General features: G+C 40.7%; 1 protein-coding gene across 1 annotated transcript in view; it reads left to right on the forward strand.

The window, feature by feature from the left end:
* The window catches only part of LOC131673436 (cylicin-1), a 48,052-nt gene that overhangs the window by 22,123 nt on the left and 11,511 nt on the right, over positions 1–14,418 (forward strand). The window contains exons 2-3 of the mRNA XM_058951439.1: positions 3,721–4,005; positions 4,095–4,219. Of these exons, the coding sequence (XP_058807422.1) occupies positions 3,721–4,005; positions 4,095–4,219 (410 nt within the window). The remainder of the gene's footprint in view (positions 1–3,720; positions 4,006–4,094; positions 4,220–14,418) is intronic.

Below are 14,418 nucleotides of genomic sequence, written 5' to 3' on the forward strand. Positions count from 1 at the left end.
TTCAACGAAATTCAAATTCACTTTTTTCAGTTTCATTCATTTGATCAATATCAAAATGTTCACCGAACGATAATATACAAGGGAGAACGGCAATAATTATTATTATTATGCAAACAATTGGATAAAAATACCATCAATTGGAGCGAAATATTCCAACGTATCTCTCATTTACAAAACGTCAAATGTGATACTTTGCTTTTTCAAATGCGAACGAGACGACGCTCGATATAAATGAATAACGAATTAAGCAAAGTATTATGCTCTAAAATCGAATAAAAATGCAACGGACATCGAGAATAACACTGCGAAATGTGTTCCACTCGCGCGAAAGCTCATTTTACAGGTTTCGTACGTGACACGAGTGCAGCTCTATCACAAAACGAAAACCCATTTCTCTAGGACTATCAACCTTAAGCGTTTCTATTTTCACACAGACGCAGACCGGTAAAAAACAAAGCGCAAGCTCACGCCTTCCAATTGCAGGCAAGCCAGGAGAGATGCCACCATCGGCAACGTTTCCTCGGTAGCAAGCACTTGCCTTTGTTCCTCTATATACTCGGGCTTTTCCTTTGACAACTGAGTAAGACAACTGCAAGCTCGCGTCCGCATTCGGGAATCAATTAGCTTGTGCGAGGACGGAAGCGATTAGCTGTTTTCTTTGATTGACTCTACTTCGTGAATATTGAACGGGTTACCTCGCCCTCCTCTACTGGTTATTACGCCTCGGCTATGTAGTCACTCTGGTCAATGCTCTAATTAACTCTATTGATAGAACGATTATTTGACTTTCTTTCTCCTTATCCTTCCCCGGTCGTATATTAACGAATGTCTAATTGTTGCTCCGATGTACTCTTTGTTAAATGAGAAATGCTCGGCGTTCTCTCTCTCTCTCTCTCTCTCTCTCTCTCTCTCTCTCTCGAGTATTAAAAATCACGCTGATAATGTTGTAATAAGCGAAAAGCTTCAAACATATGTATATCTTAGAATGAAATCACGAAGTTATTTGTCAAAAGACAAAAACATCAAAGAGATGAAGAGAGAGAGAGAGAGAGAGAGAGAGAGAGAGAGAGAGAGAGAGAGAGAGAGAGCACAACAATCACAAGTAACAGATTAGCAGCTATATACGACAACATTAGCTTACACTAATCCTGATCTCCTTCACACTCGCAAAAGAAAGCACATTTATCGTACCAATCATTAACGCGGATTATCATCACAGAATTAACTTTTTACGTTGAAAATTAAAAAATTGCAGTCGTAACAGGCTTTGCGCCGCAAGAGTGCATGTCTATGGCATTTTTTTTGCTCGAGGAGTTATTGCTTCTCTACTTTGAATGGCGGATATCGATCATTCTCTTCTACTCGCCTTTTCTTTGATTGATAACGAATTTATTGTGCCGAGAGTGAGTAGAGAGAGAGAGAGAGAGAGAGAGAGAGAGAGAGAGAGAGAGAGAGAGAGAGAGAGAGAGAGAGAGAAGCGCGCGTTCGTGTTAACATGAAATATTACTTCGTTGGCGACCGGAGGCATTACACTAATCACAGAGATTACGAGCTTGACATGGAGACATATTAAAATAATATCCTTACTGAAATGTATCGACTGGAGTGGGAAAACTACTTATCAAACAGTTCAAACTCAATGTGATCTGCAAAATATTTAGCTAAAATAGATTCGGCTGTGAACTAGGAAGTACGATTTCTCATGATCGCCGAATATTCGTTTATAGAGATTCATCACGAAAAAGGTAAAGGTATCGTCCCTTTTTGCCAAAAGTACGACGTGGTAATATCATAAAATAGTTCTGAAAAAACAAACCATACTCTCCTTCGATCCGACAGGAGCTTCCTATTAAAGAGATGGAAAATCTTGAATGTCAAGGCCACATCAATTTAGGGGACTTGTCTTCGATTCGAGAATGTCCGATTATCCTCTGTCCATAAACGTCGAGAATATAAGGAGAATGAAATCCTCGTACACGAGTGTACGAAAGACAGATAGGCTCTTTTTCTTCTCCAAGGAAAAAAAGCTACGCTCTTGCTCGGTATTTTTTGGATCGACAGCGAGAAAGTAGGATTTAAGCTTGCGTATTTTGATGTTAATTTTTGAGCTCCCGACTTTTGACAGTCACATTTTAATTGGAAACTAAAGATCTTCTTACTCTACTTTTTTTATTCGACTCTTCCAAGTTAATCCGACTCGCAATACTTTACGAAATTTTTTTTTAAATTAGGTTAGGGTTGGAAAAATAATGGGATAAATGAATAAAAAAAGAGACAAATACGCAGATTCTATTTTATGTCGTTCGTTACGGAGGTTTGCATGCCTCTCGAACTACTCTTGGGGAAAACTTTGAAATTATATTACTGCAAGGCCTGTATCTCGAATAATTAAATGCAAGGTATAATCTGATAGTGGAATTTCCATATTTCCCCTTTTTGTCTGCGCATATGAATAATACGCATGTCAAAGAGCAGAAGAGGCGCATTAATTAAATGGCATATCCGGCGAAAGCCTTTGTGCGCTTTCGATCAAAATGAAAAGTTCAACAGAGGAAAATTCATGCGGGACGAAAAAAACACGTACTTTCAGCGATAAAAAATGTTAAAGAAACCTCCTTCCCTATAAAAACAATAAAATAAAAGTAAAACAAATATTGGCTTTTAGAAAGGTCACTGTGAACGCCCCTCATTTAGCCTGAAGACCTACATAACATTTCTCTACCTTTTATAACGTCTCTTTTTTCACCCATAATCGTAGCACAGTCAGGCAAAAGAGAGATAAAGGGATCACGTAGGCGTATGTGCTACTACAATGATTCTTTGTGGTTAGATGTATGCTCGTCCATTTTCTTTAAAAACTAATTGCCGCGTACGCGTGCAATGACGGTGGTGAAGAAGAGATGGCCGTTCTGGATATCATCGTGTGCGAATTTTCAAGAATGGTGCTGCCGGGCTGATCTTTTCTTTGGTCCACACGCACGAGCTCTCGGATTTCTCTACTTTAGGCGGGCGAGAGAATGAAAAAAAAATAAAAGTCACTCGGATTCCCAAAGCGAACCAGATCACGTTTTCTCTCACGGTCGGAAATTGAAAAGCAAAGTATACCTTCTTTCCAACCTATTTGTTTTTTCTTTTTTTTATTTGACAGGTGTTTGAGAAAGGGAATGAATTCTGCGTGCGTCGGATTTAATCGAATATTTGTGAAGATATTTTTGTTCATTCCTTTGAGCGGAGGAATATAGTTTCACATTAACAAAAGACGGATTGAACTGACGAGTATATCATATTTTATAATCGATTTTTATAAAGGGATTTAAAAAGTATTCTTACATAAGATTTGTATTCTCTATTATGCGTCATATTTCTGACGAATACGAATTGAAAAATGTTTTTCTGTAAACATGCAGATTACACTTTTTCTTTTCCTCCCGAATTTGATTGATTCGCGATATATGAAGAAGAAAGTTATCAGTGTACCAAGATTGTAGATGAAATAGCGCTCGTTGTTGACATTTTGAAAATTGAAAATAGCCATTTCTTCGGTGGACAGAGAACGATGAAAAAACAAAAAAAGGTACATCGCTCGTTTGATGAATTTCCTTGCACGCCATTTGCTGGAAAAATAGTGTACGCGAAAACCAACAAGTCATTTTATTTTTTATTGCGTGACACGAAAAGGTTATTTGCTACATCTGCGAACGTTTGTTTGCGTTGTTTTAGACGTACCCAAGTCCGCGGAGACCGTCACAGCGGACGATAGCAATCCCAGGGAGGAAAAAGAAGGTGACGAGGGAGCAAAAGAGGAAGAGGTGCAAGGAGGAGGAGACGAAGAAGAAACAGACAGGAGAAAAGACGAAGAGGAGGAAGCTGCTACTAGGATACAGGCAGCTTTCCGTGGTCACAAGACACGGAAGAGTATGAAAGAGACTGACTCGGCTAAACAGAACGCCGAGACAGAACCTACCAAAGAAGAGCTCGAAAAGGAATTCAAGGAGGACGATCCGGGTAAGTGACTTTGTCGCACCTGTTGTTCTTAATTTGGTTCGTTTTGCATAGCACACAGTTAACGTGTTTTGTTCGGTCGCTTCTTGCAGAGCTGCTAGACGCAGCGGTGAAAATCCAGTCAACTTTCCGAGGCTACATGTCGAGAAAGGTCGATCAGGCAGCCGGAGCAGCCAAGGAGCTCGCGGACAATGCCGCGCAGAAAATTGACGAGAAGGTAAGCGCTCTCTCGATAAGTCGCGTACGCGATCTCGACGCAACTGCGCATTTTCCACTCTGCCTGTGCAATCACGAAACCGACCTCTCTTACTGTGTACACGAAGTTGAGTTATGAGCCACGCCGTCAGATTCGCAAACTCATAATCTATTGACTGGCAGCGAAAGAAGGTCAAAGAACAAGGCAAGAAAACTGACTTTTTCGAAGGACGTTATCGCGAAAAAAAGAAAGAAATTATCGTATCAACTATCTATTCTCAATTTTAATCGCATTCACGTTCAACGCCCATCACCGACGACAATTGACAGTTGAACTGTAGCCTGCCCGCACTTTAATTAGATTTCGCAGTTGAAGATTCGCCATCACTCGAACGCGCGCACAACGCGTTCCATGTGCTGTAAATCCGTCCGTTTCGTGCACTGCTCACTATTTTTCCATTGATACGCGTTATTTTCAGAATTTTTGCAATTCAAAACGATAATTTCAATATTTAGATTCATACGTCCGAAAGATTCGTAATATTTCTCTCGGCGAAAGTCGTCCGAAAAATACGCGATCGCAATGTTTCATCATAAGCACGCAAGCGGATGCATAATCGAATTTCAAATTAATGTAAAATAACGGCTGCGAAGTCGACATACACAGTGTGCGTGTGTGTACGTGTGGCACAACAGCGAAAATCGCGAGGGAATATGGTAGCCGCACGGACGCGAGCCTTGAGAAAAGCGTCATTCGCAGACGTATCGGAACAACGGAAAGCGAGTTTGGCTCGCAGGCTACGGAACCAATGTGAAATGCGAGAAAGCCCGGTAATAGGAAATGCAGCGGCGCGAAGCTCGAGATATAAGGAGCGACGTATAGCCTCGCAGGACGCACAAACGGAATGGTAATGCGTTATAACGTCGATGAATAATTCAGACCTGGGCTGTTATCTCGCGCGAACTGCCGCTGCGCGCCTCCCGGCTGCGAGATGCAGCCTCGCGCGGACGCGCGAGCCAAACGAGCGCGATCCCGGCGAACCTAATTCTTCGCTGCCGCGGACAACTTGCGCCCGAACGGCGGAGGCTTCTCGTACAACTTTCAAGCGCCACTCGAGCGAGAGCGAGCGATTTCGCGGACTCGGTGACTTTTGCGCCGCTCGCATTCAGCTTTGGACGGATCACCTCCCTGGCGGCGGATCTTTTTTCTTTCTTTTTTTCTGTCCGTAGCCCTGGGCTTGTTAACTTCCGCGGAGAACGAGGACGAAAGATATAGGTTGACCACTCGCGACCGACGCTGCCGCCACCCGGTTGTCGATAAGGAAATGAGTTGCGTTTAAAATAGAACGTGTTCTGTCGATATTTATCGCAGCGACGCGGCTTTTTCCCGCAGAGATTTTCAATCATTTACTTTGCCGCTACTCAAGTCGAGTAATATGTTTTGCGGATTATACACTTGAAAAACTTTAATGCTGATGCCGTGTCGCGAGAGTTTTCGTAATGAGGCTACTTTAAGATGCTTTACCATTTTTTGTTGTTGAGTTTCTTCTGTTCTTCGAGGACGGCTTTAATGTAACGAGTTTGTATGGAAAGGCACATACGTCGAATAAAAGATGAGCCGGTTGTCGGAGCAAAAATCTTGCAAAGCCCCGGGAAAAGCCACGTTCTTTAGGTGAAAACTTACTTCGAACAATGCGCGAGCACCGTGTAACGGATGTTTCTCACAGAACTGTCGAGTCACACACGGAAATATTCATGCACGCCATAAACGCTCCAGGGCATCTTTTCTACTTTTGGGTGTATCAAGTTTGCGTGCTCGTCTTTGCCAGACGAGCATTAGATATACGAGGCTATTCTAAATCTCTCGTGGATTTAGGCAAAGCTACTTATCGACTCGACTCGAACGCTAAAGCTCGCGCACTAAAACGATTTATAACGTTGTTTGAATCCGACATTTCTTTAGTACACAATTTCGTACCAATATGTTCGCGCAATAGCGTCACACTAACGACAATGTCATTTCGCGTTATCGCGAGAACAATGCCACAAACATACCACCTCTACAAATCCTCAACTATTTCATTATCTTACTATTTTTTAAATATTTTTTTTCAATTAGTAACAAAAAATTATGATTCTCTCAAACGAATCTATTTTTTCACCTTCAATGTTGTTGACTTTAAATGTAAAATCGCCTACATTAAAAGCCATTCTTTGCAACGTCTACCCAAATTATTATAATCGCACGCTCGTCCAAAACAAAAAGAATCAATACCAAAAACTCGTTTGAAAGCGTGCGCTCTCTCTCTCTCTCTCGCTCTCTTAAAGACTCTTAAAAGCTTCGGTAAGCACATAGGCAAAAAAGAAAAAAGAATAACCGTGTTACAGCCATATGACATCGCAAAACTACCAACTCCCTTTATATGAAATTTCACGAGCGAAAAAATAGGAGTGCGCGCGATTTGTCAAAAGAAATGACCCTTTTACGAAGTCGCAAGCACAGAGAGTGCAAAAGTCCAGTGTGTGAAAAGGAGCTACTACAACGACGCCGACAATAAAGCGAGCAGTAGCCTAAAGCGTGCTGTTTAGATTGATGATGCGCACATTCTCTCTCTTTCACTCACGTGGCCATGACACACACACACACACACGCGCGTACACAATCAGATGATTATCGAGCGCCCTTCTGTGGCATGACGTGCGTGGCTGCGATTCATCAAGATCTATATGTTCGCGGAGATAGAAGCTTGGAGTTCACGTTCTGCAGAACTACGACGATGATACCATGGTGGATATTCGAGACTGCAGAGCAGGCTCTTTGTCCGATAAGGGAAGCTGAACTTAGCGGGATTCGGTACATATTGCTGACTGAGGGCCAACGCTCCAGATAATAATAATTGTTCAGGCGGCTTGATATCGAGCTTAAGTGTGGCAGATCAATCGAGTGTGCGCGCGCCGCGACCCTTTAGAGTCTCTACTCTCGCGCGTGTGTGTGTGTATGTATTGCCCGAAGCACGTATTCTCTCGCTCTTTGGATAAACTCAAGCTTCGCTTCGTACGTGTGTACCTTGGAACTCGAGCTTGCATCCAGCTTACCTGTGTACTCAATTTATTTTATACCATTCCCGATGGTCTAGTTGTAATTAGAAATTGTTTGCCCCGTACAGACGTATGCTTTCTCTCTTTAGAAGAAAAATACGAGATCGATGGTATTTTATTATCAAGCGACATTTTTACTATAAACGTTTGTAAAGCTTGAAAATTAACACGTACGCGATATAAAAACTTCATCAGGATGTCAGAACTAAGAAAGAACAAGCGAAAGAAAAGGTTAATCGTAGTTGCTAGTATTGATCTTATCTATTTGTAATCTCTGTGTTAGTGTATGAAATTAATATACACATATCCATTCTAGCCGAGCACTTACTTCACAAACGCCAAGGAAACACAATGAAAAATTCTTTCGAAACTAGAGAGAGAGAAATAGCTCTAAATGCATTAAAATACTGCTTAACGATAGAAACTAAGATAAATTGTGGTTACAAGAGACACGTATATATATATATATATATATATATATATATATATATATATATATATATATATATATGTACATCGCGCTCTACTCTTACCTCAAAAAGACCGATAAATCTTAGTTTTTTCTTCGCTTTCGTTTTTGGCGAATCAAGTTACTCCGAGCTAATCTAATGCATTTCGCGAGGGACTGTATCACTGGATAATTTTGCAGAGCTACTTGTGTTTCGTGAAAACTGCCTATTGCTTCTCTTAAAAGCATCATCGACGCTAGGCGTTTTGGAAGTCAACATTAAAAAGATCCGCGTGCGTACTCTTTAAAACACATTGTCGCGATCGTCTCGAGTAAAAAATTGCGCGTGAAACAAACAACGTCAATCAAAACATTGAAACAAAAAGAACGACATTTATAACCCGTGGACGACGTAAAGCAACAGTTACATATTCGCTCGCTAAATACTATCGGATCCAGCGCCGGGACACATATAAATCTATCTGATCTGTTACTGTATTCAGTTTCATCGCGAAACCGCTGCAGTGCACACTCCTTCCCAAAGTTTCACACAAACATATACACACATACAGGCACACGAACGCAAGGAATTCGTATGCAAAGTTAGCTATCTCGCGACGCACAAATGACTGAGAAAGACCGGATACTATTTCGGTGTAAATAACGAAACTGTTACCCTTGTCCGTACTATTTTCGGGCCGTTGTAATAATCGATTGAATCATCAGACCAGCGACGACACGACGAACAAAGGCACACAATATTAAGTCGCAAGGTTGGCAAACACGTCCCTGACGGTTCGCGTTCTATCCTCAAGGATTCCGCGTTGTAGCTCCCATGTCACACGAACTAATCCATTGTACCACGACGTCTCGCTTCCCATTCCTGCTGTTCCTCAGAGGCAGAGGAAACGCAGCTATTTTTCATGGCAAATTGCTTTATCCTGACAACAACATTACTGAGCGATGCTTATGCGCTCTGTAACCGATGTCTGATGATAATCGCGCGACGTTTAACGAACTAAACGCATGCGATTGAGGTTTTGAAGGCAGTATCAACGGGAAATATTGACCAGTGAATAATGGCCCGAAAAATAGTACGTTAGAGACTACTAATATACATGTGCTAGAATCGTAATAATTGACAGATTTCATGGTATTTTTTAACGCAATTGTACGGGGTAGTTTTGTGTTGACAATAGCATTTTCCTTGTAGCTGTGAAGATATACGAAATCGTAATACATGATTTTTAAGAATTGTTTGTATGTGAGTGTAATAACTCGAGTTCTATTAAATAGCCGAAGAGCTCGACAAAGAATACACGATTTACAAGGATTATTTTTAAATAAACATAATAAATCGATTTCTATAACACAGCTGTTACAATTCGATTTGATGGTGGATTGATAATGGATTCTTGGAGTATTTACGTTTTCCCCGAACTTAAAAAACAATTTCTTTCCTAAGATATTTACTTTGTTGATTTATTATTGATTAAACTTCATCAGAGAATGGCGTATACATTGCAAACATTTAACAAATGTCAGAATAAATTATTTTTGTCTATGACACGATGTAATTTTTATGTCAAACACTAAAATCAATTCGAATTTTCGAAAAAGTTAACCGTCAATTAAAAGAATTTCACACAACATGACGTTGTATACAAATAAACTTTTAAACACTTGTATCATTTTGTACATTCTTAGGTTAAAAAACTAAAAGTCCAATGGTAGTATAATTATATAAAAATGTAATTATCGTCTATAACCAAGGTTGTATCCATTTAATCGGAACACGATTCACCAATTACCATAGATAAGATAACATCGTGATAATAAACAAATTCAATTAATTTTACAGTAATGACAGGCTTATTCATGATTTATACAATAGTTATTTAAGTTATAAAATGTCTAGTAAAGGACAACTGTGAAATTACAAGATTACATTGCTCAACCCAAGTAATTTCACTTGCTCTGGTATTTTAAATAAGCACTACGTTACGCGCGCATAAACATTTGCCGAAGCAAGGGAACGCGGTGAAATGAAACCTAGGCCAAATAACAAACTTCATTACGCAAACGCAACTTTTTTGCTCCTTCTTAATTTGTCTTCTTCAACGAGTCGATTGTATAGAGTGTCGTGATAAAATTACTCATCAAGTCCTCTTAATGTGATTAAGTATACAAAGCGAGATGCTTTTAAATTCATTAAAAGTGAAAAACGAATACGACTGGAAAAATATAGTAATAAATTACATCCCGACAAGATTGGTTGTTAATTAATTTTATACTTTCTCAACCAAAAAAATTAATGATTTAACTTTATAACATTAAAAAAAAAAGAGAAAAAGTCTATGAAACTCGAATAATCAAATTCTAACTCGTTGTATGGATTTTCTCTGAAAATTTCGTATGCCATGTGTCCTAGTTCTCGTCCTAGTGCTCGAAATAACGTTTTTTAGGGAAAAAAGCGTAATGCTGGCTCTTCTTTCTACGTAAAAAAAAGGAAAAGAAAAAAACACTTGCAACCTTGAATGAATAATCAATATAGAAAATTCAAGTTGAAGTAATAATTGAAAAATGTAGCAGCAGTTCATTAGACGTCTCGAAAGCAAGAGCGTATCAGATTATTCGGATATGCTACGAGCGCCAAATTGGAAGTATCGCGGTGGACGTTGAATATGCATGGCGATTATACCACGTCGTCGCATGTACAGGTAGAAAAGTTGTGCACGTGGAATACGTGAGATAATTATCATCGCGGCAGCCACACGCACGAATTGGTTTTGTCAGTCTGATGAAGCTACGTACACCGCCAATGTTTAGGATTTTACTATGCGGATTTTAGACCGTTAAAGCTGGTCTCTGTGTCCTTTGGGATAAATTAACATCGTGAATGAGCCAGAGTGTTTAACATTTGGATTGAGGCTTTGATATAATGCTAATGAACAGTTATTGTGCGAGCACATCGTGTAATGAATCTCGACGACTTAAGTTTGCTATTCTAGTTATTATTTCAATTGTTGTTTCGCCAACAAACTGTGCACTTGATTAAAATATAGCTTTTCATTCGAAATTCCCTTAATAAAGCAAATTTCATTTGATGGCTTTACCTTATAGCTTTTTTTTAACAGTGCCTTGAGCCAGAATAAAATTACCTGCCAGAATAAAATGAGCCAACAGATATTACGGTGATGATTTTTTCAAATGAGAGGAAGAAAATTTAGCCCTAAATTGTTTTTCTTTGACCGAACGTTACATAGCCACTAGAATTTCGATAATTTCTAGCAAAGTAAACTCCATCCGTCGTACGAACGTCTAACGAGAAGAATATCTTGGTAGTCAGTAATCTCTGCAGGCTACATAGCAACGTAATATTGCAGTATACGGGCAGAGCGTTCAAATAAGTAGTAGAGATAGACGTTTAACCCGACATGGGTCGATTTGATTAGTGCTGCGCATAGAGATTGAAAATGAGAGCGACACTTAACAAGGATTAACAACGTTGGCTTCCACGCGAGACACGGAAAATGCAATTACGAGGATGCGCCTTAGGAACTGTGCTCTCTTTGAGTTTACGTACGTGTGTGCCCGTTACGAAGAGTAGCGGAGTATCGGATACCGATAAATCGCGGGATCGGGGGGCTTAATGAGCCCAGCCAAGCGCCGGAAATATGTATAGTCGGAGCCATTCAACTGGACGCTAATATCGCTGTCAATTCCTACGCCTATATGCAGCCAGGCTGACGGATGGTGGTGTTTCCCTTATTGTCCACACACCATCGTGCTATTTTCCGCTTGGGTTGCAATCTCTGATATTCAATACTTTTTATTCAGCCGTTGTAAATTCTTGCCGTGCAATTTTTTTTTGAGGTAATCGCAAGAGGAAAATCCTTCGCGTGATTTAATAACAAGCTATCCGCCTATTCTCAAATAATATAAATCATTTTATTAAATAAGAAATATTTGCGAGCGTGTTTAGAGTCACTAGTCATTGTGCTATCAGACAGTGAACATTGGGCGAACACACTTCGATGTCTTCATTTTACGTAGCTCGATTAGTAGTGCCCAACTTGAAACATGCTATGTACACGATCGATAGCGGGGATCTCGCTTTTGCTACCGTGTGCACAAACTACTACGATGGACCCAAGTTTGCTCATTATCGAGCTTGCATTACGAAAATACAAAACTTCCTGTTTCGCACTGTTCGATTCTCAACTTTTCAGTTGTTTTCCTTTCTTTCTTTCTTATTTATGTATCGCCATGCGAAATCTCATATATTTGAGAACAAAAACACTTTGCTTTTTCTCTCGTTCATGCTTTCTACATTTGTATTACGAATATGTGAAAAAAGCGAACGTTTTTTACAAGCATGCTCAAACGTTCAAACCTAATTTTTCGCTCTTACAACGACGAAAAACACAGCGCGCATATATATATATATATATATATACATAGATACATAGTCAAGGTAAATAAAAGCATCACACGTCAAAAAATCAGAGTTTTATAGGGATCAGTGAGCCATGTCAGCGGTAGTGGGTACTGCTCTTCTATAACTTTGATGTCGGTTTTTGCGGAATTTCACTCGAGTGTAGCCGAGAGATATAGAGCGACAGTGCTGCTATTCCCATTACGATTATTGGATTGCCTTGGTTAACTCCGTGATATAAATTTTACTACCTTCCTTGCCCACTAGAGAGGAAGGAAGGGAAGGAGGGAAACAGGCAGAAAGTATTTCTTCGCGCGCCTACGTTATACGGCAGCGAAATTGCGCGTGACATACAGCTTATATTGTCATGATGATGGTTTTTTCGGTGACTTACGCTTATCAACTTTGCTGCCGGAGTTTTGACGCGAAACGAATGTAGCAAATTGGATTGTTCCCTTGCACTTGCGCGTGATTCTATCACGCGTTATCGCCCGTGCGTCAGCTATATACTGTTACGAGGCGAAGTGAAATTCGATGGTCGCGTCGTGGACGCGAACGACCGACGTGTAGCAAGACTCGAGAAGGAAAGCGTCGGTTTGCATTTTCCGTGCCTACGAGCGTAAACTAATCGGCAAATAAATAATAACGAGATTTGGCACGCGAAATGGCTTATTTGTGCCAGCGCTTCGAAGAAGGAACAGAGCTGGGTTAAAGAAAGTTGCTTTTACCATTTTTCTTTGAACGATTGGCTTCTTCGTAGCCGACTTTCCGGGGCGCATATCCGGGCAGCATCATAAACTTCGAATCAGTTTAATGAAATCTATTAATGAAGGATGAAGCTGTTCTTTTGGCCGGCACACTCTAAGTGCTGCAGAGTAGATTGAAGTCATTAATTTACCGCTCCTCGGGGTAAATAAGAGGTAAATTTTTTGTTCGGTGCGCCTTGGAAATACTAATCGAAAATCATTATTTCTATCTGCAAGAATCAATTAGATCGACAAATTAACGCTGTCTTCTTTCAATAATAAATTCTCGGGATGAATGCTCGGTCCAATCGTACGACCGATAAAAGACAAAAAAACGGCCAGTCACATAAAGTTAGCATTTTTCGTAGCTTATACTTTTCGCCTCTACTATCGAATACATGAAAAGTCAGCTTTGGGAGTATATTGTTCGCGCGCACAATCGCCGGAAGCGCGCAATCGTTGAACTTCAGCGCGTGGAGCACAATAGACCGCAAAGCCAACAGAAAATAAAAATAAAGGAGCACGCCGCGAGGAAAAAAGCGAAATAGCAACAACGAAAAAATGGGTTGAAAAGCCGCGACATCGTCGTACACCGAAAAAGCTGCAGCAGTAAGCGCAAGCTTGCGTTGGAATTCATTACATCAACTCTCTCCTTGCCCGTGCTATTGTCCAGTCTATCTCTCGTACAGTCGGTTAACGGGGCTGGGGGAGTTGCGCTTGACATAACACAACGGCTCGAGCGATAAATTTCAGAGCGCGCGTAGCACGCGGAAACGCGCACGCGCATAGATATCAGTGCCAAGACAATAAAAATCTTGGCAGCGAACAACTTCACCGTATCCGATTCCCCGCGACGATCTTCGACTCGTCCGCATCCACCCGCTGTCGACCCGTTAATAAGGAAAGGCAAACGAGAGAATGACACGCGCGAGTCTGTATTTGTCGATGATTCTTGAGCGCGGACCCCCCCCCCCCCCCCTCTATACTACATTTTGCCGAGTTCGAGGGAGGAAAGGAAAGAAGATTTTGTTTCTTAGTTCACGCGGATTGAGGACGAGCGCTGTCGTTGCTTTGTTACGCAGCTTTCTGAAATTACGCCTCTAGTCGAAAATAATGTTTGCTTTCAACGTGAGCTGACGAGGTTTTTTTGCAAACGAGAGAAGAGCGCGCGAGTTTTTTCATTACGAGGCATTAACATTTTAATTTTTTTCCCTTCCTCAGCCGAGTCGTGAAAGTTTTTGGGCAAACTCTTTTTCTATTCATTTATTCAACGAGCGAGCGCGAATTCTGAATAATTGTCCGATTCTCCAAGTAAAAGTTTAAATAAGAAGATCAATACCGAGAGAGCGCTGTAACTGCGCTGTAGCTCGTCATTCGTTATAACGTTTTTATTCAATTGCTCGAGTGCGTCACTGCCTACAATGTGCATTCGACATTTACAAAACGAACTTGTGTTCTCAAAAAGGAAGCGGCTAAAGCATGCGACATTT

Source organism: Phymastichus coffea, unplaced genomic scaffold (genome assembly GCF_024137745.1).
Source record: "Phymastichus coffea isolate CEN01 unplaced genomic scaffold, Cenicafe_Pcof_1.1 PCOF00178, whole genome shotgun sequence".
NCBI classification, from domain to species: Eukaryota; Metazoa; Arthropoda; class Insecta; order Hymenoptera; family Eulophidae; genus Phymastichus; species Phymastichus coffea.